Source organism: Salvelinus sp. IW2-2015, linkage group LG18, assembly GCF_002910315.2.
Source record: "Salvelinus sp. IW2-2015 linkage group LG18, ASM291031v2, whole genome shotgun sequence".
NCBI lineage: Eukaryota > Metazoa > Chordata > Actinopteri > Salmoniformes > Salmonidae > Salvelinus > Salvelinus sp. IW2-2015.
This window is the reverse complement of record NC_036858.1, coordinates 14,637,820-14,663,419: the sequence shown is the minus strand read 5'-3', so window position 1 is coordinate 14,663,419 and position 25,600 is coordinate 14,637,820. Positions and strand designations below refer to the sequence as shown.

Genomic DNA, 25,600 nt, shown 5'->3' with positions numbered 1-25,600 from the left:
TTGTGCATTTCGTCTTTGCCAAGATAATTCATCCACCTGACAGGTGTGGCAAATTTAAGATGATTAAACAGCATGATCATTACACATGTAATGAGCGGTTTGCTGATGTCAATATTCTATATCTTCCCTATATCTGTCACTCCCCTTGGTTCTTTCCTCAGGTGTTATCGACTGTTTTCATGTCGGTGTGTTTCGTGTTCACTGTTTCTTTTATTTATTAAAACACTCACTCCCTGAACTTGCTTCCAGACTCGCAGCGCACTCGTTACAATCTAGAWGTTACTGTAATGTTATAGCCTACAATTTGTCTGGTTTGTAATATTGTCACCAAACAAATTAGTTGATTGTCTATTAAGTGTGAATAAAATTGAATACATATTGTAGGATACGCTATTGTAGGGGATTTCTACACGGGCAATTTTAGAGGCTTAATCTGTCTGGGAAATCGTCTCTCAATGAGCAAGTACCCCAGACACCAGTCTCGGGGTCAACACCAAGTGCAGTCGACTGCCTAGCATATTGTTTACCCAGTAACGTATGTGAACTGATGTACATGTAGTCTAATACTCTTCATATTGTTTACCCAGTAATGTATGTGAACTGATGTACAGTACACATAGTCTAATACTTTTCTGTACAGTGAGTGTTTTGTCTTAGTAATGTATGTGAACTGATGTACAGTACACATAGTCTAATACTTTTCTGTACAGTGAGTGTTTTGTCTTCATGCGATTTAATCAAATTCTGTTCTTTACATGCTTACTGACAAAAGCAACAAAGTTTGAGAGTGTAAGAAATACACTYCAGCCTGTAGTGATACTAACATGCAATCAATTACCATACATTAAGAAGCTTTGTGGACTCCATTTAATGACATCTGTTACAATTCCATGTTGCACAATCACAAATAATGAGGAAGGTACAAGGGCATGAAGTAATGACAAACAGAGCAAATTCCATATGCTGCAAAGAAAACTGATATGTTCTCATTCTAGGAGCCTATGCACTCACTACCAGGTAATATTTTGTGAAAAACCATCACAGAAATATAAAACAAGACTTGTGAAAGAGCTTGGGCTGGTATCTCATTTCCTTATCAGGATATTCTATTCATTCCTTGGAACATGTTGATCACGTTCAGCTTTGTGTAGAAGTGGAATTTCACTAGCATCAACTTCATCGGCATAAYAGAAGGCAAACAACATGTCTGCCATTGTCGTGTACCTCCCCCGACTCTATTCGACTTCCGCCTTACCACGCAAACTCGCCCAGTGCGCCTGGATCCGAGTACCTCCCTGACCCTTCACCGAATGCGAACACATTCGGGGCCGCCTGATTGGTCCAGAATCTGATGGGTTGAGCCAGAACACACTTGGGTAAAACAGTGGTTTGAAAATTCACCATTGGCTGTGATATTCTTATTGGCTAGTGCTGATCCAGTCGCTGATGACTTTGTTTTGTACAACACCCCTCGTGCCCCTCGTCACCACAAACGACTTCAATGATGGCAGTCTCAGACTAAAGCATGTCGCGAACCACAGAGCAGCAGAAGAATAGTCGTCAGGCTAGGCTAATGGTTCGATTCTGGGACTGTGAAAGGCAACTGACACGTTTATGTGACAGGGTTCAAGAAACTACTACCCTCCTTTCAACCCGTAGTCATGGAGAAAGAACAGTCGAATGGGTAGGGGCACATGCGTGCAAAGCTAGCAAAAAAAAAACAATGAAAGTGAAAAATAATGAACAATAAAACCTGACAAAGACATATATCACTTGTTTCAAAGTGTATTACTTTCACATATTTGATACATCTGTATTTTTTATTTTTTTTAAACCGATAATTCACTGGAGGACTTCAACACAACACAGATATTCAATGATATACAGTTGAGTCTGCCAAATAACTTACATTTTCTGCTCCTGTTTTGGATGATAATGTTTCAGAGTTAAAGGAGAGGGACGGATAGAGAAAGACAGATGAATACTGCATTACTTACACATAGTTTAACTACAGGTTGTGAACCTAAATGAGAGGGACGTGGATATGGTCTTCATCGCACTTTTACAGTATCAATAAAAAACATTCAAAGAACGATATTCGCATACTTTAAAAGGGGTCTTTTTTTTTTTTTTACTTACTGCTGTGTGCAGAAGCAAGAGTACATCTGGTGAGAATATGGCCTGCACAACAGCCAGACTGAAACTAGCCTGGTCCCAGATCTGTTTGTACCGTATAGCCAACTGTCATGTTTGCTACGACAATGAATGACCATAGGAGACGGTTCAGTAAGACGGCACAAAGAGATCTGGGACCAGGCTACACTGAAACGTCACGTTTACACAAGTATCCGCCAACAGAACCACAGTTAATCTGATATAGAGTAATAACTCCCAGATATGTACAGTCAGAGGGAAAAGCATAACTGGGCTTGATGAAAGACAACAAAACCTGGCACGACTTAGGTCACGACTGCATTACTTGAACTCTGCTATTTTGATTGCAAAGACCCCACAATTCAACATTGTTTACCAAATAGACACTTCACTTTGTGCAATTCATTTTCATAGACCCCAGTTCTTTGACAGCTGGGTAGGCGGCATATGTTCTTAGACTTATAGGCCTACTAACTACGATTTTGGCGGTTGGTTTGGTGCCTAACCAGATTGCACAAATMTATGGGTGGATATAAAGTGAATATAGAAATGAAACAAGTAACTTGAGTGTGTAAAACCATGGCATTTGATAATAATGCCAGACAAAAGCCTTTTTAAAACAGAGCTGCTTTTCGTCATTAAAATCCCRCGAATGAGAGTCAACAAAAAGAGTAATACAACAATTAAACATCTGTAAAAAATAATCACAAATAAAAGATACTTTCAGAATACGATACTTGTTTTACATTAATAATTACAAATATTTCACATTTATGTATAGAATTAAAAGGATAAATTAATTTTCTGGATGGAAAGGGGTTTGTTCTGATATTGCAGGTACCTTCATCAGGCCTTTGGTGGGGTTTGTGTGTGTGTGTGTGTGTGTGTGTGTATATGTATGTGTATGTATCTTTAACTGTGTGTATGTGTCTATCTATCTGAGGCCATGGCATCCTGGAAGCCCCACACCTCCAGCAGGGCCACCTGGAAGCTCTCGGTGGAGCAGAGCGGCGGGTTGTCAAAGGTGGTGCAGCGGGCTGTGCGTCCGTGGTTCAGTTCGCCGTCGATGTACAGCGCGTTGCCCTCTCCTCCCCCTGGCAGGAGACAGAACAGCAGGAGTTAAGACAGAAAAATTAGCTGAATCTTGGCGAGTGCACTGGATCTGAGAGATCCATTTTTTTTTAAAGAGACGCTGAGGGAGAGGAAAGGCACAGYCAAGGGCCACAGGGATCCTCAGTTCCTAGATGTTAGTTTAAATGCAACATTGTCAGGTCTACATCAGTCATTGATGAGGACAATCTACTCACTCTGGACAGTCTGTTTGATTAAGAACAAGAGACGCTGGTTATGAAGGACTGATTTCCACTCACCCACTATGATGGAGTCAATGTTGCCGGCCATGAACATGGAGGTGTTTCTGGAGTTGAGGTGGAAGTGTCGGGCCGAGAGGAAGGGTGACAGGCGGTTGGAGGGGTCAGCGGCCGGCCTCTCCACGGGGAGGCTGTTGTAATCAGAGCTTTGCCCGTCGGCGGGAGCCTCGTCCTCAGCAGGGTCCTCACTGCTCTGGGCCTTGATGGAGGAGGCCAGTTCCGGGTGGCGGATCACCACCCACTCGTACCTCTCCATCTCCGGCTTCAGCTATATGGACAAACAGAGAGTAACAATCATTGATCACGTTTGAGTATTTATTTTCATATATACACACACTTGAGGGGTTTACCTTGAATCATCCAGACACAAACTGGATACTGAGACTGTCATATTTGGTGCTTTCTCCATTCTCTGTTTCTTTCTCCCCGTGCATGTCTAATAGAMCTCGATCCCCATCTTACAGTGTGTTGTTCCGTGTTCCTGTCCCGTGTGGCTCAGTTTGTAGAACATGGCGCTTGCAACGCCAGGGTTGTTGGTTCGATTCCCACGGGGGACCAGTACGAAAAAGAAGAGAGTCTGCTAAATAACTAACCTTTTTTAATGTATGTGGTGTCAAGTGAGGATCAAGTGCTACTTAACCGTTCGGCTCCAGTTACAGGAGTTTCCGATGAGTGTGTGTTTCTGCCTGTGCAGGGCGGTATTCACAGGCAGACGGCCAGAGCACATAGCTGTGCATCATCCTCACCACTTTAATAATTAAATGGAAAAGGAGTTGAAAGAAGGCTATTTCTAGACCCAGATACACTCAGCAAAACGTCTCTAAAATGTACAAAACCTTTTGTTAAATTATCAGCTATATCACTCAAGAAGAAATACTGCGTTTTGGACGTGACATGCTTTTCTGTTCAGAGTGGGTGGAGGCCAGACTGGTGACAAGGAGGCTTATTATTGTGACAGCGGATGAAGAAACTATTTGTAAATGGCACCCCCTGGTGTCCACTCTTAGTCACAAATTGCTACCTCGGAAGCGAAATTATATATGGGACGCACACAAAAGAATCCACATAACCTTCTAATCCCCAACAAGGTTATTATAGTTGTGATTTTCTATTCGTTTTTTTATTTGAAATTAGTTTAGGATTTTCATTTGAAATTCAGTTTAGTTTCAGTTAGTTTTCAGACTTGATTTACTAGATTTCATTCAAACATTTCTATTTCATATGATTTAATATTCACTTTTAGTGTTTGGGACAGAAAGTAGCCTCATGCATGGGAGGCTAGGAGCCATTTGTGTTGTAGGCCTATAGCGGCAGGTAGTCTAGTGGTTAGAGCGTTGGGCCAGTAATCGAAAGGTTGCTGGATAGAATCCCCGAGCTGACAAGGTAAAAATCTGTCATTCTGCCCCTGAACGAGGCAGTTCACCCACTGCTCCCCGGTAGGTCGGCATTGTAAATAAGAATTTGTTCTTAACTGACTTGCCTAGTTAATTAAAGGTTAAAAAAAATTAAATAGCAGGGGTACTCAAGTACTATTTGAGATGGTCCGGTCACACAAATTTCCTAGGTGGCAAACCCCAGTCCACACCCTTCTTGATGGCAGAGAGAAAAAATTAGCAGTTTTGAAATTCATTTTCTGACATTCTACACATTATGCCATTGAGCAAAGAGAAAATGAAGTTTTAAAGCTTATTTCCTGCAATTCTACAAAATGTCCACGTCTTGTGTGTTCATGTGATACCAGGAGTCTACAAAGAAGCTGATCGTGGACTACAGGAAAAGCAGGGCCGAGCACGCCCCCATTCACATCGATGGTGCTGTAGTGGAGACTGCCGTGTCCACATCACTAACGACCTATCATGGTCCAACCACAGTCGCGAAGAGAACATGACAACASCTCTTCCCCCTCAGGAGGCTGAAAAGATTTGGCATGGGCCCTCAGATCCTCATTAAGTTAAACAGCTGCACCATTGAAAGCATCACCGCCTGGTATGGCAACTGCTTGGCATCCGACCGCAAGACGCTACAGAGGGTAGTGTGTACGGCCCAGTACATCACTGGGGCCAAGCTTCCTGCTATCCACGACCTCTATACCAGGCGGTGTCAGAGGAAGGCCCTAAAAATGGTCAAATACTCCAGCCACTCAAGCCACAGAATTTTCTCTCTGCTCCTGCACGTCAAGCAGTACCGGAGCTCCAAGTCTGMGACCATAAGYCTCCTGAACAGCTTCTACCCCAAAGCCATAAAACTGCTGAACAGTTAATTAAATGGCTCCCTGGACTTCCTTCTTTTATCAATCAATCAATCACCTAACCAAACCTACACATTACCTCAATCATCCCAACTACCTCGTACTGCCGTACACTCACTCCAGTACCGGTACTCCTTGTATATAGCCTGTATAGCCTTGTTATTGTTATTTTAGTGTGCTATTTTATTGCGTTACCATTTMATCTATTTGTTKATTTTCTTACTTTTAACTGCATTGTTGGGAAAGGGCTTATAAGTTAGCATTTCACAAGTCTAAACTTGTTGTATTCGGTGCATGTGGCCCAAATTTTGTTTCTTTGAGTTGAATCCTGACCGAATTCCAAAATTCTTGTCTTTATCCTGACATTCTTTGTGGGTGCTGTTCAGATGAACTTTGAGGTTGGTTGGGTTTTTCCATAAAAAATAAATAAAATCCAATTGGTAGTTACAGCTTTGTCCCATCGCTGCAACTCCCGTACGGACTCGGGAGAGGCAAAGGTCGAGAGCCATGCGTCCTCCGAAACACGACCCGCCAAGCCGCACTGCTGCTTGACACACTGCTCGCTTAACCCTGAAGCCAGCCTGGGATCGAACCAGGGTCTGTAGTGACGCCTCTAGCACTGCGATGCAGTGCCTTCGACCGCTGCATCCTTTCCAAAAATGTACTCAAAATCATCCCATACGGGGCTTTGCCTTTTGAAACCGACCACTGCTGGTGTTGGGTTTGCTGCCGCCATTGTTCACGCCCAGTTTCCTAAATAGTTTCCAATTTTAGTTTTTACTTTGTAGTTTTTACTTTAGTGTCAGTTTTAATTTACTATAATAACCTTGCTCCCCAAAAATAATTGGATGAGAAAAATTAAGTAAATCGGGAAATAAACACAACTCACCCTAAAGACAAAACATTCTCCAGTCCCAAAGAAGCTGAGTTTGTTCCCGCCTCGCTTGCGCTCCTCCCAATCGGTTGAGAGAAAGGCTCCACATACCTGGACAGACAATACAGGGCATGGTGAGAGGGTGTATCACAGTAGAATCAAAGGGTGAAGTGGGATAGGAAATAGAAGGATGGGACAATGTCAAAAGGCGAAGAAGAATGACTACTTTTTTTATTTAGTCACTCAAATTTCGGTATTATAAAAAGTAGATACTGCATACTGTACATGTATTCATAGATGTCATTAAATGATAGGTCTTTACCGTATCAATATGATTGAAAAACTGTAGATTTAAAACACCATGCATACTTTTTCAGTGTCATAATAATGTGAGCTCGAGAGTTACTTGTCTATTGCCATTATACTGTTACACGAGGGTGGTAACGCACACACAATGTGTAAGTGTGTGTGTGTGTGTGTGTGTGTGTGTGTGTGTGTGTGTGTGTGTAAGGTCGTTACATCAGCTTCGCAGGTCCGGATGAGTAGCAGAGTGGGCTCATACCCTTCAACATGAGCGTAAAACCTGGGACAAAAGGAATGGACAACCTCTTATTACACAATCTGGCCATGTATGCATGTGTGAAATGAACCAGAAGAAAAACACACACATAGGCTTCCCTTTAACAATCATAATGTATCTTAAAGATGAGAAGCAAAAAGGAAGGGGGCCCTTTTAACGGACAACAACATTACATTTAGCCTACAGTGCYATACATTCCATGCAGCTTTTTTTACAAGGTCAGATTACATTCATTCTTGGTTTTATGATCATACAACAGTCTCTCTTTGGTCAATGATTTCTATGTAGCATAATTCAGAAAGTTAACCCATTCCTATTGAAAAAACAAAATGTTTGAATTTAAGTCAGAGATCAGCATTTTTCACTAGCTGAAGGAAAGTATGAAAGTCTTTATGGCCCCTAGGGATATACTTTGGATAGCTCTGATACTCACCTGTGTCTCAGCTGATGAGCAGTAAACCAATACAGGAGGGTAAATATTAACTAAACCTACAGTATTGATCCTTAAAGCCTGGCCCTGGGGAAAAAGTGTCAGGCTACGGTTTGCATTCTATAAAACAAGATTCTGTTTCTGTGTGAGCTATGAATATGACCCTAAACTAAGTCTTCCGTTTGGCCTGAGGGTGATGGAATTAGTACCCGAGGCTGTACAAGGGCAAGGGAATATTGAACAAGGGCCATTGCTGATTCATCACTAAACAAACGTTATATTCTAGTTCTATTGCTGCTGAACACGAAGACATAAATGGGTGACCTTACTGTCCAAATCATTCCCTTACCCCTTCTTTAAAGAGGCAATCTGCAGTTCAAACAATAACAAAGTGACAGTCCTGCCACTGTTTTGGTAAATAGTTGAGGGATGGGGCTGGAGAAATGTAACCGTTCTCAAATTAATAGACAGATGTAATGGCTGACCATCCATGATATCAAAATGTGTAGTTTTAAACATGTTTTTAGGATATGAAGTGTTTGTGTACAATTAGATTTATAAAGAATGGAGTAAAACAAGCTTATATTTTGGGGACTGGTAGGGTAAGAGTTGATTGAACTAAGCTCATGAGGCATTTCTAAGTTATATTCATCTATCTATCTATATATATATATCTACACACACACACCACACACACACACACACACACACACCACACACACACACACACACACACACCACCACACACACACACACACACACACACACGTTCAAAAGTTTGGGGTCACTTAGACATTTCCTTGTTAAAAAAAAGAAGGGAATTTTTGTCTATTAAAATAACATAAAATTGATCAGAAATACAGTGTAGACATTGTTAATGTTGTAAATGACTATTATAACTGGAAACGGCAGATTTTGAATGGAATATCTACATAGGTGTASAGAGGCCCATTATCAGCAACCATCACTCCTGTGTTCCAATGGCACATTGTGTTAGCTAATCCAAGTTTATCATTTTAAAAAGGCTAATTGAAAACCCTTTTGCAATTATGTTAGCACAGCTGAAAACTGTTGTTTGATTAAAGAAGCAATAAAACTGGCCAACTTTAGACTAGTTGAGAATCTGGAGCATCAGCATTTGTGAGTTCGATTACAGGCTCAAAATGGCCAGAAGAAACAAATAACTTTCTTCTAAAACTCGTCAGTCTATTCTTGTTCTGAGAAATGAAGGCTATTCCATGCGAGAAATTGCCAAGAAACTGAAGATCTCGTACAACACTGTGTACTACTCCCTTCACAGAACAGTGCAAACTGTCTCTAACCAGAATAGAAAGAGAAGTGGGAGGCCCCGGAGCACAACTGAGCAAGAGGACAAGTACATTAGAGTGTCTAGTTTGAGAAACAGACGCCTCATAAGTCCTCAACTGGCTGCTTCATTAAATAGTACCCGCAAAACACTAGTCTCAACATCAACAGTGATGAGGCGACTCCGGGATGCCGGCCTTCTAGGCAGAGTTGCAAAGAAAAAGCCATATCTCAGACTGGCCAATAAAAAGAAAAGATTAAGATGGGCAAAATAACAGACACTGCACAGAGGAACTCTGCCTAGAAGGCCAACATCCCGGACTCGCCTCTTCACTGTTGACGTTGAAACTTGTGAGGCGTCTGTCAATTTGATATTATTTTAATAAACAACATTTTGGGCTTTTCTTTCAAAAACAAGGAGATTTCTAAGTGACCCCAACTTTAGAACAGTAGGTAGTGTGTATACATACACATTTAAAAGTTTAAAAAATTGACGTACCAATCACCCCTTTGTGGTAAAGTAGGCATGGTAGCCAAGACTGTGGCGAAATGTAGAGTAAGCTGTATGGTAAATTGGGCCCAGTGCAGGGTAAAGTGTACCAATGAGGATGAATAAAGTGGGCAGAATATCAGTTGCTCGGGTACATTACAGCATACCGACGATATTATCGCATATCTGCGACATAATCATGTCTGCAATATTAATCGCATATCAGTGATAATGTTGCATATATGCGGTGATATAGCATCTCGAAATGTTGCTATAACCCAATCTTAGTTGTCTCTCTAAGGTTAGGTTGGTGTGGAACCCGAGACTAAGGATAAAGGGGGTACAGGAAACTGTAGAGCACAGGGGTATCAACCTTATTTTGCCCCATGGGTCACATTCGGTCTCCACTGAGGTCCGAAGGACAGCACTGAAACTTGATTAAAATTTGCCAAAAATAGCCTAGTAAATGGAATTTTCAAAGCTCCCTGACTGTCTAGCTTTTGTTTCGGTGACTGTTAGCAAGCTGGACAGAGTGTAGAGACTGTATAAAAATGTAGGTCCATTATCATTTCCACCCACTTTTAATTCGGTTTTAGGTATTTCAATATAGACGGAGACCGTTTCCTCGCAGAAAACACATGTAGAGATAAAGTGGGTACATTGGATCGGTATGTTTGACACCTCTGGTCTAGTGGTTTGCCTAGGCTGCAGTGAGTGGCTAAAGTGAGACTGGTAAAGTGGGTACTACAGTGGGCAGTGGGTACCGGTTGAGGCTGCAGCCGTGGGTGGACGTGGTGAAGAGAAGCTGCGGTTCGCACAGGGCGAAGCGCTCGGGGATCCACGACCAGATGTCCCTCATCTCCTTGGCGCTGACCACCTCCGAGGAGAAGGTGTCCGGGTTCAGAGCCAGCTGCACGTTGCGCCTGTAGCCATGGTAACCGGGCAGGAAGGAGATGACTACTTTGTCAGTAACACACAAACTCCTGATCGGTCAGTCAAAGTCTTTGTATAGCATGTAGGGCCATGAGGTTGTGGTAATGGAAGGTTAATACAGTATTTTCTGAGCTTTTCTGGATATGTCATGGTTGTTGTTGTAGTAACTGTACAACTCCTGACCTCAAGGGTCACAGCGTGAGCTGGAACCAACAGCACCTAATTCAGACCTTAAACAAGGTGATTGGACCGTCTAGTACTGTAGTCAGTCTGGGACTTTAATTAGGCCTATTCAATTGAGTGTTAACGAGAAGCAAAAACCAGCACACTGTTTCTTGGTTTTGCCTATGGTAGTGTGTTCTATGTCCAAATCGTGTTTTCCTGGTCACTTATAAAATTATAGTTTACAYAGAATGTGGACACGGTTTCWAATACAATTTATCACTAATGAGGGAGATCAGCTCAAGTATTAACAGGTGAAGAGAGAGAGCTGAGAGAGAAACACCTACCTCAGACTAACAGAGCCAAGTGCAAATGGGAGAATGGAGGAGCAGTAGACACATGGACACAGGAGTCAAGGTGAAAACAGAAGACGACGGTGGATGGAAAATGGACAGCAAAAAAATAAAAGGGGGAAAACTATGAACAGAATGGTGAGAAAAGAGCCACACAGACAGCCACAACAGGAAAAAGTGTGAGTGAACTAAAAACAGAAAATCAATTAACTATCCAAATGCTTTTAGCGGCAGGTGTCCAAATGATTTTAGCGGCAGGTGTCCAAATGATTTTAGGGGCAGGTCGTACCGGCCTCATATAGCCAGGAACGACAGCCACTTTTCACTGGTGGTTTTGACTAGATGGGATGCCGAAAATGTTACTTTTCGTAGCAGGATAGGACAACATATGCAGCAGGTTAGGAGAATTAGGTTAAGGTTAGGAAAATGGTTAGAGTTAGCTAAAATGCATAATGTCACATCCCTTCTAAACATGACCCTCACTGGTGGCTAAAGTTGTCACGCACATTTTTTTTTTGAGTGCATGTCTCTCATTCGTAGCATACCATTCTGATTTGGTTCATGGCTTTTGAACTTAGAACCATGTCTTTTTTTTAAACTCCCTTTTCTCCCCAATTTCGTGGTAGTTACAGTCTTGTCTCATCGCTGCAACTCCCGTACAGACTCGGGAGAGGCGAAGGTCGAGAGCCGTGCGTCCTCCGAAACACGACCCCGCCAAGCCGCACTGCTTCTTGACACAATGCCCGCTTAACCCGGAAGCCAGCCGCACCAATGTGTCGGAGGAAACACCGTACACCTGGCGACCGTGTCAGCATGCATTGCGCCCGGGCCGCCACAYGAGTCGCTAGAGCGAGATGGGACAAGGACATCCCTGCCGGCCAAACCCTCTGCTAACCCGGACGACACTGGGCCAATTGTGCGCCGCCCCATGGGTCTCCCGGTCGCGGCCGGCTACAACTGCCTGGACTCGAACCAGGATCTCTAGTGGCACACTCCGATGCAGTGCCTTAGACCACTGRACCACTCATAGAAGGCCTACATAGAACCTTGGCAGCGTAAATAAACATTAGACATTAGCTAAAGCGCTAGCATAGCATTAGCAGCGGTACTAGTGTCCACTGCCTCATTGATATCCATTGACAGCGTTGTAGACAATCATTTCTCTAGAAGTAAATTAACTCTCCAATTTCAATTAGACCCAATATGGCTCATGCTGTCTCTCTAGCCCTCACTCACCTCTTCTGTTTGACGGTGATGCCCTTCTGCTGCAGCGACTTCTCATTGGCGAGCTGCAGGAGGGTAATCTCTTTGCGACTGAACAGGCGGATGGAGAAGGCCTTCTCCAGCAGCTTGTCCGGGGTGATGCTGGAGCCGATGGCTTTGACAAAGGCCTGGATCTCCGCCTTGACCTCTGCAGAGTCCTGTTTCTGGCCCTCTGATGGCTGAGCTCCAGCTCCAGCTCCAGCCCCGGCTTTCTGCTTGCGATAGAACTTGAGCAGGGCCAGGGCCACGCGATACAACACCTTGTATCCTTCCACCAGGAAGACGTCTAGTACCCGGGCCACGTGGCTGAAGGGCAGGTCGCCCAGCACCCAGCGCTGCCAGCCCGAGTACACTTCCACCACGTCCTGTGCTGTGGCCACGATCAACTTGTGGGCGGCCGGGCAGTACTTGTTGGCCAGGTCGCCGAAGGTCATGCAGCTGGACTCGTAGGCCAGGAAGGTCTGGTCCACCAAGCGCCGGCCTGGCTCGTTGCAGGCCAGCAGACGGCTGATGTTCTCGAAGCACTGCGCCTCATCGGCACTGAAGTGCAGCAGGAGGGCCGTTATGGCGGGCAGCGCCGGGCAGTGCGAGATGTCCGGGAACTGGCCAGCCACACAGGAGATGACCCGGTGGACGGTGGTCAATGCGTCTGCCTTGAGGCAGTAGTGCGGAACAGCGCTGCCGTCCACAAAGTCCGGCAGTGGGATGACGGACGAGGCTTTTTTACCTGTGCTGTCCCCCATGAGGTCACGATAGACCTCAGCGTCGGGGGTGACGGTGCGACAGGGGATGGCCTTGATGAGTTGCTGGTAAACCTGGGCACGAAGCTTGTGGTTCTTGGCCCAGTGGCCCTGCCTGGCCAGCTTCTTGAGCTCCACTGGGTCCTTGACGTCCAGTTTGGAGGGGCCACTGCTGTTGGCCAGGTCCCCCATCTGGGTCCAGTCCACAAAGCAGCCGTAGTCCTCCTCAGCCATGGCTGCAGTATCTTCTGGACTGCGGCTGAGGGGGCTGGAGTATAGCTTAGCCTAACTAGCCTTCTGTCCTCTTCACAACAAATAAGTCCAGGGTGTCTCTCAACCACCCATGATGTTTACTGCAGAGAGGGGAAAAGAAAGAGATAACATTGTTACAAACATATGGGTTTGCTTGACAGGCTATTTGGAACTTAATGCAGGGGGAGGGCGGGACAAAGTAAGGGGAATGTTGTATAAGCTAGCCTGTATGTGAGCGATTGCAGAATAAGACCTTTGATGTAGGCTAAAAATATGCAACTTACACTGGCTATATAGGTTAAGGTTGCCCTGACCGGCTGAGACMGGTTTTGACTAAGTACTATACAGCTACGACCGGAAGTTACTTTTTCATAGCAGGTTAGGAAAATTAATGTAGCAGGTTAGGATAAGGTTAGAAATAGGGTTAGCTAAAATGCTCTCCTGCTACAAAAACGAACTTCTGGTCGTAGCTGTACTACATTTAGTCACAACCATCTAGTCTAAACAGCCATGTCTCAGGGCAAAGGTTGAGCGAGCAATTAAGGGCAAAGGATTGTAAATATGTCTATAGTTTTAAGCAGCAAAGAAAAATGATGTTGCATGACAGAAACTGATAAAATGATTGAACTGAACAACACTACAGTATGGGATCATCTTGGGTCACTGACTTCAAGCCAGAGGGCTGCAAACCCAGGCACAGAGATGCAGCTGAGTGTCACCCCCAGCTAAAACTAAATGACTTTAGTTAGCTGGCTATAGATTAACTATATTGAAGAACTGCATTATTATGCTAAATGAACTGTCTGTGTGTAGGATCAGCCAGCAAGGGACACTGATGATAACAACTAATGTGATCAAGACCGCTAGCGATACTGAACAAAAATATTTATTTAACCTTTAATTTAACTACGTAAATCAGTTAAGAACACATTTATTTACAATGACGGCCTACCCCGGCAAAACCCTTCCCTAACGCGGACAACGCTGGGCCAATTGTGCGCCGCCCTATGGGACTCCCGATCACGGCCAGATGTGATACAGCCCGGGATCGAACCAGGGTCTGTAGTGACGCCTCTAGCACTGAGATGCAGTGCCTTACACCGCTGCGTCACTTGGGAGCAACAATTTCAAAGATTTTACTGATTTACATTTTATTGAAGGAAATGAGTCAATTTAAAGAAATTCATTAGGCCCTAATCTATGGATTCCACATGACTGGGAATACAGATATGCATATGTTGGTCACAGATACTTTAAAAGAAATGGGCCTCAGGATCTGGGCACGGTATTTCTGTGCATTCAAATTGCCATAGATAAAATGCAATTGTGTTCGTTGTCCGTAGCTTATGCCTGCCCATACCATAACCCCACCACCATCATCATCATCAACACCGTCTGTTCACAATGTTTACATCAGCAAACTGCTTGCCCACAGGACGCAATACACGTGGTCTGCAGTTGAGGCCTGTTGGACCTACTGCCAAATTCTCTCTAAAAAAAAAACGTTGGAGGCAGTTTATGGTAGAGAAATTAACATGAAATGATCTGGCAAAAACTCTGGTGGACACACCTGCAGTCAGCAAGCCAATTGCACCATCCCTCAAAACTTGAGACATCTGTGGCATTGTGTTGTGTGACAAAACTGCACATTTTAGAGTGGCCTTTATTGTCCCTAACACAAGGTGCATCTGTTTAATGATCATGCTGTTTAATCAGCTTCTTGATATGCCACACCTATCAGGTGGCTGGATTATCTTGGCAAAGGAGAAATGCTTACTAACAGGGGATGTAAACAAATATGCAAAAARATTTAGATAAATAAGCTTTTTGTGCGTATGAAAAAGTGTATATGATATTTTATTTCAGCTCATGGAACCAACACTACGTTTATATTTTTGTTCAGCGTAGATAGTTAGCCAACACTGACTAGGATAATTCATTTGACAGGCGACAAGGTGCCGACAACACACCTCTACCAAGCTATATGGGGCTGGGTAAGAAATGCATTCATATTGCTGTAATAAAACTGACTACATTTAGTTGGTCAGCTGGTTAGAACCTGCGAACGCCGTGAAAGCTGATCGCTAGTGTTAACCCTGGCAAAGGTGACAGGTAGCGCTAGCTAGAAATGCGGACAGAGCGCACGCTAACAAAGCGGTTTCCTTCCATTCACGTTAGCAATTGACATTGGTCCATTGTCTGCTCCATTTTCTGGTCAGTTATCACCAGGTCAGTGCATAGCATTAGCTACAAAAGCTAGCTAGTTATATCACGTCAAAATAGTTTGCAACGACCATAAAGCATTTTCTTCAGATACAGATAGTTAGCCAGCTAGCACCTAGCTAACTAGCGACAAGATAGCGAGACAAATTCTCTTCCTCACTGTCAACATTGGATGTTGTTGAACTTGCATTGCGAGCGTGCTAACTAATATTATCACGATGCAAGAGGACTGCGCATGTGTGTTAATAACTGCTGAAGAAACAACAAGACATGAAAAATACCTGTCAAGATATGAAATAACCCTACCTGGTTTGGTCAGATGTCTTGAGATGTTGGCGCTGCATTCATATTTGTCAGTTTCGGACATGCGCAGTATCCCTACTCCTCTAACCGCTACTAGCAGGAGCCATATGGCGGAGTGTAGAATGCAATTCATATGGGATTTGTTATGCCATTTTTTTTTTCTTTACGCTTTGTTCGATATATGAAATTGCACTGGCCTCTGCTTTAAATGGGGGGGAAACCTTATAGCTGTATACAAGTCCAGAAATCATTAAAACAAATAATGTAGCAGGGTGAAACGACCATCAGCCTACCATTAAAATCTAATGACCAAACATTAGAGTGCAAAGAACTTGAGACGATTTTAAAAACAAGATGCGCCACTGCTGTTTTAGGCAACGTCAGAGTTACTGTGAGTGAGCCAGTTGGGAGTGGTGGAATAGAGGCAATATCATCTGATTCATCAAGCCTTGTTTACAGGCCTGGATGTCTGTCAAAGTAGTTACGGGCACTGGAAAAGGACTGGAAGGCACCCAGGCAATTTTAACAAAACCCTGCTTTGTCCTCCTACTCAAAAGCGCACGCCAAAAACAACGCCCAGCACATGACAGTTATTACAGATAACTCAATTTGGCCATCATTGCCACTCCAATATGGTTCTGGCCTTGTGTTTTTGCTTTGTATTCTATCATTATGTTGTTCATTTCTTCATTTGGTGTTCTTGCAACAACAAGCTGACCCGTAGGCCTATGTGTGTGATGAAACCTGAAAAAACAAATTGCCAAATGTCCACGCCATGTCCACTCCATGTGTTTTTCTGAGAAGACCTTAGACATACGGTATTTTGTGGATGATAACCCACTCATATGACTCACAATGATGACATAGAATAAATACACTGTCCACAACAGTACTCCCTCTCTACTCTTTGCATAATTCTGTTGTGTTTACCTGTCTTTTCAGGTCTACCCTGTCCTGTCTGTCTCAAAGCCAGCTTTTCAATGACCATGGAGTTGGTTAATGGAGCCTTTGTTACATGTCAGCTGCTGGCATCAGTCCAACAGACATGACTGTAGGAGTGGACAGCATTCATATCATGTGAGGTACACTAATCCATAGGACGCTGACTATCGCGCTAGGGCTACAGTACATTTAGTGCTGTATACAAGCACAACYAACACCGACCCTCAGCCTATAGCACGCTTTAACCTCAGAGCTATTTGATTGGACAGAGAATACCACTGTTTGGTGAGAGATTGAGGTGGGGAGAGAAAGAGAGAGACAGACAGATGGATCTAAAGCCAGTAAGCCTTGAGGTCCAAGCTTATGGGGGGTTTATGCTCATCAAATCCTTCCGCTCCGACACACTGTGACATCACACCTATGGAAGGCAGGCGCGCACACACACATGCAGGCACGTACACACGCACACAAACATGGACACGTGCACACACACACCCTTGCAGTGTTCGAAGAAAAGTGTGACGTCAAGTGCTGATGTCAAGGTCGGACGTACTTAAGTGAGATGTTTGTTTGCCAAGTTGAACTTAAAGACGTTCAATGTTAATTGCATTACCAGTTTGTGTGCAATTGTCACAATGACCATATTATACCTACTATAAAGACCCTTTGACATTAAAGTGACATTGACATTTCACATTGATAAAGTTGTCCTCCGATCAGGGGAGGGTAGAAATGGGACATTAGTTTCATTTCCTTATTTCATTACACTAAAAACTTTAAACATGTGGATACAAATCTTTAGTCTTCTCATTCCAATGGTAGTTGAGTTTCCCCTACAAAAATAACCTAAAGAAGGATCATTACCAACCTACAACAGGAAATAGGCCTATCAAAACTGGGACTAGGCTGCCCTCTTCAGGCTGCATGAAGAACTGCACGTGCTATATCTGTCCAACTACTAATTGTCTCATGCAGTCTAAACTCCTCTCCTCTGGTATTTCTAAGGCCAGATGTCCTTCAAAAGTCTTATGTGTGCGACCTGAAGTGGTGTGTGTGTGGTGTATGTGTGTGTGAGTAAACTGGAATAATAGAGAGAAGTATTATTGATATGCAAGCCTATCATAAGGCACAACGTTGTGTTTTTCTTATTTGCTTGCTTTTGGCAATGAAATTAGTTAATTTKTGTGTTAATTTATGTGTTAAATTTKATAATATGCCCTCTAAGACATTCAAATAGGCTGGAGTAGCAAGTAGATTCCCCAGTTCAATTGTGTTTCCATTCACAAATAGGGCTTTTTATTCTGGGCGGTAGGGCTGAAAGAGGCCGTGTCACCCAATAGCGTGAGCTCTATTGTATCTGTGAAAGGCCCCAGCAGCACCATGGGTATTGTGTTCTCAAGAGGGGAATCAGGTTTCCTTGACAACCGCAGGATGCGTACCCAGAGGCCTAGGGACAGAGAAAAGGAGGCCAGAGAAGGAGGGAAAGAGACAGAAAACAAATGAGACTTTCCAGCCCCGCGTTTTCTCCTGCTTTTTTTATCAGGTCTTTTTTGAAAGAGGGAGCGATGGAGGAGGTTGCCGCCCGGTCGTGACGGAGCCTTAGAGTGTTTGTGTGGTCTGTGTGTGTGTTTGTGTGTGTGTCTGCGCTGAATCGGTGAGTACGCCTAGCTGTTCCAATGTCTTTATAACTCTGGCTTATAGACCACACAGAGTAACAAAACAAAGGGACTGAAGTATTGGCACAGTTTGTGACATTRATCAGTGTATCATTAACTTTCAATAGGAAACACAAAGGCACACGTTGAGCCACTTTTACGCCTCGTCAAAACTATGACTGAATATGGAAGGGGATTAATATATTCCCATCAGTGTAAATGGAAACTATGATCCAACTGTCCGTGATGTGGTGTTTTGGACTGAATGGTGATCTTCTACACAAAGGAAACCATTTTGACCCTATCTGCCTTATCTTCACTTTTGAGAACAGTGAAAAAAAAAAGAAAAAAGATTACTAGAGGCAGCATCTCTGCGTTTCTTTTTCCAAGTTATTGCACTATTGACTGATAATAATTCTTATTTCTTCTAATGTATGATTTTCTGTTTTGACAGTCAGGCCCACATCTTGACTCTGGATCATGCGTTTTACACTGCGACCCCGGAGGTAAGGGCTCATCCCAAAAGCCTAACAATTGATTAAGACTAGATCTACTGTGTAGGAATACGGTTGACTCCTTATAAATAGTTCACACATCTGAACAAGTGTTCAGATCTCTGGATATCGGCATGTGTATATTGCATGTTTGTCATGCCAGTTACATCGCACTTATCAGGAGTTGACTGAACGTACGGTAAATGGACTATAATGTAGACTTGACTGACTGTTGGACCCACAAACAATGGATTTACTAAGTGTTGAACTACATGGTATCATCCTGTAACTCTTATTTTGGAGTTTTTTCTTTGTCGCTGGTAGCCCTATAGTGGATGTTGTTTTTGCAAATACCTGGGCCAGTCGCTGAGATCTCTTTGACAGATTTCTCTATATGGAGAGCTTTACTAATACAATTGAATTCAATTGAATTCAATTGAATCGGCTTGAGTGCTGAGTTTGGCCGTGTGTTTGGCTTGGCCCGAGTGCGTTTCACTTCTGGAACACACTCTTCGTAGCCGATTTGCTCCAACGAAAAGCCCAGTCCTCTTCTGCCCCAGTAAAAACCCAAACCCCAAAGGAGTCGCTTGCTCAAGTCGCTCTCACGCCATGACAGCACGTCACTCTCCAGCTGTTTGTTATGACAAAGAGAACCGCTCTTACTTGAAGTCTGTCCATGGAACAAGTTAATTCCCTCTTCTTCTCAATGTGCTCAGTGCAGGACAAACTGAGACTACACGGAGATCACCACAACGAATTACATGACTTTAGGGCAAACTTGGTACCCCTCCTACGTGGTACTACATGATACACAATATGATACCATGAGTCGAAGCTAAATATAAGTTCATTGCAATTACATTACTAGTAGAGGTAGTTAGTTTAGTGTAGTGATGATTTCTGCTAAACCCAACGCTAACCCATGTCCGTCTGTCCTCCTGTCTGTCTCCAGTGGCTGCTTGGTGCTGTGTCTTTCTGTCTCTCTGCTCACCCTGCTGCTGCAGAGCCTCTGGGTGCCTCCAGAGATGGCCAGAGAGGAGCCGGCAGGTGCAGGGAGGTCTCCCGAGGAACAGGGTAAGTGTCCCAAGCATAGAAATATAATATACAGTCATTATACTGTATTTCTATGGTCCTACTCTTTCGAGGAATAGATTAGATAGTGAAATGCTTTACATGACTGAGAACTATGCTGACACCTGTGTTAAGATATTTTCTAGTGTGGACTCCTCTCTCTCTCTCTCTCTCTCTCTCTCTCTCTCTCTCTCTCTCTCTCTCTCTCTCTCTNTCTCTCTCTCTCTCTCTCTCTCTCTCTCTTTGCCACTCCTTCCTGTAGTCCTATGGTTGGTGAGGAGTGATGCAGTAACTGTCAGCTGAGTAAACAGGCAGGGGGTGGATAGGGGGTGACATCACCATCATAGGGTTCCTTCCTGTATGTGTCATTGGGTAGATAGCCAATCCCAAAGGGGTTTCTGTTTAACCCCTATCCTCAGACCCCCGGACCCCACATCTACAACCTCCCTGTGGGTCTATAACCAGTGTATACGCACACACACCGGTAACCCCACACCACCGACACCCTAGCCCAAAATATTACAGTACTATTTTATTGTCCGATTACCGCGTTTGCTCAATACTAGCTATTCAGCGCCAGGCCAGCCCAACATTTTATAGACCACTCTACGTTTGTGCAAATGCTAATGTCTCAATCAGGAAGTCCTTGATCGGCCCTCCCAAATAGCCCCTTAAAGCCCAACTGACAGGCCTCTTAAACACACATTTACTTTTTACTACGCCCCTGGTTGACTTGTTTTTCTGGCCGTCTGCTGCAGTCTGGCTGGTTKGGTTGCTGTACGCTTATTATGTATACCATGGGGTTCGTCAAACAAGGAAAAGGACTACTGCTTTAGGTCAGCCAGAGGCATTGAGGGGAAGTGGAACAAACGACATTATGTGATGTTTGTTTTACAGTATGTTTGGCTAGCGACCGTTATAGTGGGCGGTCTATGTCTACACTCTTAGAAACAAGGTGCTATCTAGAACCTGAAAGGGTTCCTCGGCTGTGCCCATAGGGGAACCCTTTGAAGAACCAAATCAAATCAAATTTTATTGGTCACGTACACATGGTTAGCAGATGCTAATGCGAGTGCAACGAAATGCTTGTGCTTCTAGTTCCGACCGTGCAGTAATATCTAACAAGTAATCTAACAATTTCACAACAACTACCTTATACACACAAGTGTAAAGGAATGAATAAGAATATGTACATATAAATATATGGATGAGCGATTGCCGAACAGCATAGGCAAGATGCAGTAGATGGTATAGAGTACAGTATATACATATGAGATAAGTAATGTAGGGTATGTAAACATTATATAAAGTGTCATTGTTTAAAGTGACTAGTGATACATTTATTATATCCAATTTTTWATTATTAAAGTAGCTAGAGATTTGAGTCAGTATGTTGGCAGCAGCTACTCAATGTTAGTGATGGCTGTTTAACAGTCTGATGGCCTTGAGATAGAAGCTGTTCTTCAGTCTCTCGGTCCCAGCTTTGATGCACCTGTACTGACCTCGCCTTCTGGATGATAATGGGGTGAACAGGCAGTGGCTTGGGTGGTTGTTTTCCTTGATGATTTTTTTGGCCTTCCTGTGACATCGGGTGGTGTAGGTGTCCTGGAGGGCAGATAGTGTGCCCCTGGTGATGCGTTGTGCAGACCGCACCACCCTCTGGAGAGCCTTACGGTTGTGGGCGGAGCAGTTGCCATACCAGGCGGTGATACAGCCTGACCGGATACTCTCGATTGTGCATCTGTAAAAGTTTGTGAGTGTTTTTGGTGACAAGACAAATTTCTTCAGCCTCCTGCTGTTGCGCCTTGTTCACCACGCTGTCTGTGTGGGTGGACCATTTCAGTTTGTCCGTGATATGTACGCCGAAGAATTTAAACTTTCCACCTTCTCCACTACTGTCCCATCAATGTGGATAGGGGGGTGCTCCCTCTGCTGTTTCCTGAAGTCTACCGATCATCTCCTTTGTTTTGTTGACGTTGAGTGTGAGMTTTTTTTCCTGACACCACACTCCGAGGGCCCTCACCTCATCCCTGTGGGCCGTCTTGTCATTGTTGGTAATCAAGCCTACCACTGTAGTGTCGTCTGCAAACTTGATGATTGAGTTGGAGGCGTGCATGGCCACGCAGTCGTGGGTGAACAGGGAGTACAGGAGAGGGCTGAGAATGCACCCTTGTGGGGCCCCAGTGTTGAGGATCAGCGGGGTGGAGATGTTGTTTCCTACCCTCACCACCTGGGGGCGGCCCGTCAGAAAGTCCAGGACCCAGGCGACATGGGGCCTTGCATTATCATGCTGAAACATGAGGTGATGGCGGTGGATGAATCACAGGACAATGGGCCTCAGGATCTCATCACGATATCTCTGTGCATTCAAATTGCCATCGATAAAATGCAATTGTGTTGGTTGTCCGTAGCTTATGCCTGCCCATACCATAACCCCACCGCCACCATGGGGCACTTTGTCCACAACGTTGACATGAGCAAACCGCTCGCCAACATAATGCCATACACGCTGTCTGCCATCTGTCCGGTACAGTTGAAACCGGGATTCATCTGTGGAGAACACACTTCTCCAGCGTGCACGTGGCCATTGAAGATGAGCATTTGCCGACGGAAGTCGGTTAAGATGCCGAACTGCAGTCTGGTCAAGACCCTGGTGAGGACAACAAGCATGCATATGAGCTTCCCTGAGACGGTTTCTGACAGTTCGTGCAGAAATTCTTTGGTTGTGTAAACCCACAGTTTCATCAGCTGTCTGGGTGGCTGGTCTTAGACGATCCCGCAGGTGAAGAAGCCGGATGTGGAGGTCCTGGGCTGGTGTGGTTACATGTGGTCTGCGGTTGTGAGGCCGGTAGGACGCACTGCCAAATTCCCTAAAACGACGTTGGAGGCGGCTTATGGTAGAGAAATGAACATTCAAATCTCTGGCAACAGCTCTGGTGGACATTRCTGGAGTCAGCATGCCAATTGCACGCTCCCCCAGAACTTGAGACATCTGTGGCATTGTGTTGTGTGACAAAACTGCACATTTTAGAGTGGCCTTTTATTGTCCTCATCACAAGGTGCACCTGTGTAATGATCATGGTGTTTAATCAGCTTCTTGATATGCCACACCTGTCAGGTGGATGGATTATCTTAGCAAATGAGAAATGCTTACTAACAGGGATGGCAACAAACTTAAGCACAACATTTGAGAGAAATAAGCTATTTTGTGCGTATGGAACATTTCTGGGATCTTTTATTTCAGCTCATGAAACATGGAACCAACACTTTACATGTTGCGCTTATACCTGGAACCAAAAATGGTTATCCTATGGGAATAGCTTAAAGAACACTTTTGGAACATGTAGGCGTGTAGCCTGAAAACCCCAAAAATGCTTGTAAAAGGACGTAGTTATGGTAGATTCAGTATAGTATAATATATCATGGGTGTTCTTTCTAAATCGCCTCTTTTTATTGTGCCATAGTAAGTACTTTCTCTCACTGTAAACTCTTTTTACCTTCTGTTGGGAGCATAGGTCATCCACATTTTGGGGGGGATCCAGCAGAGAATTCAAATGGCCTAGTTTCATACAAGGCATCAATATTGAGACCATTCATGTTGCAATGTGTTTTGGCATACGCTAGAGCATAGTGTACAAAGAGCACTACACATGATGATGGGCAGTGTCTTACAGTAAAAGTTGCATCTCTGACTGATATGAAATGGCAGTGTTAGGGCGAGAATATTGAAATGAACCTGACCTCAATATGACTTTAGTTCTGAGGGTGATGTCATCAAGTTGAGTCAAGGGCTAGCGTTACCCGTTATGGCGTCTGTGTAAACATTCACTTATGTTTAGGAGTGTGTCTATGTGTGTGGGTGTGTGTGCCCATGTGTGTGTCTATTTGTGTGTGTATGTCGTTCCTGCGTGTGTGTGTGTGGGGTGGGGGTGGGGGGTTCTGAAACCACAAAGCCACGTGAGAATAGCGTAATTATGTGAAGAGCTCCAGTTACCACTCCAACAATATTTTCATGCCAGGAATTATGACTCTTTGCCATCTGTCCTAAAATAGGCATGTTGAACATTTCAGTCTCACTATAAAAAATAAATTAAAATCCTTGCACTAGGTGCATGTAATATGGAAAATGAACGACCATAATCACTCAATTCAACTAAAATAGATGGCGTTACGTAATCTGTTGATGATAATGATGTAATCTGATATTTTATTTTAGGACAGGGCCTGATTGGCTATGACATTTACAATATGATGTGTGTACAGGTGGTCCATACAGGGGTTTCCATTTGGAATGTTTGATTAATGCCATTATTTGTCCATGTCTCAGAATTCAGTGTATTTCTCACTGTGCCATTATAACATGGACTGTGAAAAAGGATGTGAATATTATATTCAATGGGTATGCGCTATTTTACTGTGCAATACAGTATGTTACCAGATCAGGGCCAGGATTTCCCCTGACCATGTGACCTGACCAAAGAAAGAGAGACTCAGGTCACATGGTAACGGAATAGATCCTGGTTATATACATATATTCAGTGTACAAAACATTAGGAACACCTTCCTAATATTGAATTGCACACCCTTTTCCCCTCAGAACCTACTCAATTCATTGGGGCATGGACTTTATAAGGTGTCGAAAGCGTTCCACAGTGATGCTGGCCCATGTTGATTCCAGTGCTTCCCACAAATGTGTCTAGTTGGCTGGGTGTCCTTAGGGTGGTGGACCATTCTTGAGACACACGGGAAACTGTTGAGTATGAAAATCCTAGCAGTGTTGCAGTTGTTGACACATTCAAACCGGTGCGCCTGGCACCTACTACCATACCTCCTTCAAAGGCACTTAAATATGTTGTCTTGTCCATTCACCCTCTGAATGGCACACATACAAAATCCATGTCTCAATTGTCTCAAGGCTTAAAAATCATTTAACCTGTCTCCTCCCCTTCATCTACGCTGATTGAAGTGGATTTAACAACTGACATCAATAAGGGATCATAGCTTTCACCTGGATTCACCTGGTCAGTCAATGTCATGGAAGAGCAGGTGTTCCTAATGCTTTGTACACTCAGTGTATAATACAACTTTCTGTGCTGTCAATCATCCCCCAGGTCACCATGGTAACAGCGTGCGAAGACTGGCTCTACGCTTAGAGGCTCTGAGCTCTCAGGTGCAGCAGCTAGCGAAGGAGAGAGACGCTCCCCAGCCTGCTAAAGAGGAACTTACCAACCTTCTGCAAAGGTACATCTACACTCCTAACACACATCCACACTCAGACAAAAGTAGTTAAAATAATGTTATTGGATATTCAATACATAAATTCAACATTATATCAGACACACAGCACTGAAACGACATGTTTCTGGTGAGTCTCATTTTACATTTACATTTAAGTCATTTAGCAGACGCTCTTATCCAGAGCGACTTACAAATTGGTGCATTCACCTTATGACATCCAGTGGAACAGCCACTTTACAATAGTGCATCTAAATCTTTTAAGGGGAGGGCACTGCGGTTCATCCACCTCTGGCCTGCTCGCCTCCTACCACTTGAGGAAGTACAGTTCCCGCTCAGCCCAGTCAAAACTGTTCGCTGCTCTGATGGCCCCCCAATGGGTGGAACAACTCCCTGCACGACGCCAGGACAGCGGAGTCAATCACCACTTCCGGAGACACCTGAACCCCACCTCTTTAAGGAAGTACCTAGGATAGGATAAAGTAATCTTCTCCACCCCCCCCGCCCCCCCCCCCCCCCCCCA

General features: G+C 44.1%; 2 protein-coding genes across 2 annotated transcripts in view; one reads left to right on the top strand and one right to left on the bottom strand.

The window, feature by feature from the left end:
- Positions 1-849: 849 nt before the first annotated feature.
- On the bottom strand, positions 850-15,979 carry tbc1d24 (TBC1 domain family, member 24). The gene is made up of 7 exons (XM_024007953.2): positions 15,684-15,979; positions 12,136-13,255; positions 10,216-10,374; positions 7,166-7,229; positions 6,662-6,757; positions 3,525-3,792; positions 850-3,248 (listed from the first exon to the last, which is right to left on the bottom strand). The coding sequence occupies exons 2-7, from the start codon at positions 13,134-13,136 to the stop codon at positions 3,085-3,087; spliced, it is 1,752 nt and encodes a 583-aa protein (XP_023863721.1). The 5' UTR covers positions 13,137-13,255; positions 15,684-15,979; the 3' UTR covers positions 850-3,084.
- A 2,108-nt stretch (positions 15,980-18,087) lies between these two features.
- The window catches only part of LOC111977369 (alpha-1,6-mannosylglycoprotein 6-beta-N-acetylglucosaminyltransferase B-like), a 52,184-nt gene continuing 44,671 nt past the window's right edge, over positions 18,088-25,600 (top strand). Inside the window, exons 1-4 of the mRNA XM_024006753.1 lie at positions 18,088-18,276; positions 18,732-18,783; positions 19,724-19,845; positions 24,954-25,083. Of these exons, the coding sequence (XP_023862521.1) occupies positions 18,758-18,783; positions 19,724-19,845; positions 24,954-25,083 (278 nt within the window). The 5' untranslated portion in view covers positions 18,088-18,276; positions 18,732-18,757. The remainder of the gene's footprint in view (positions 18,277-18,731; positions 18,784-19,723; positions 19,846-24,953; positions 25,084-25,600) is intronic.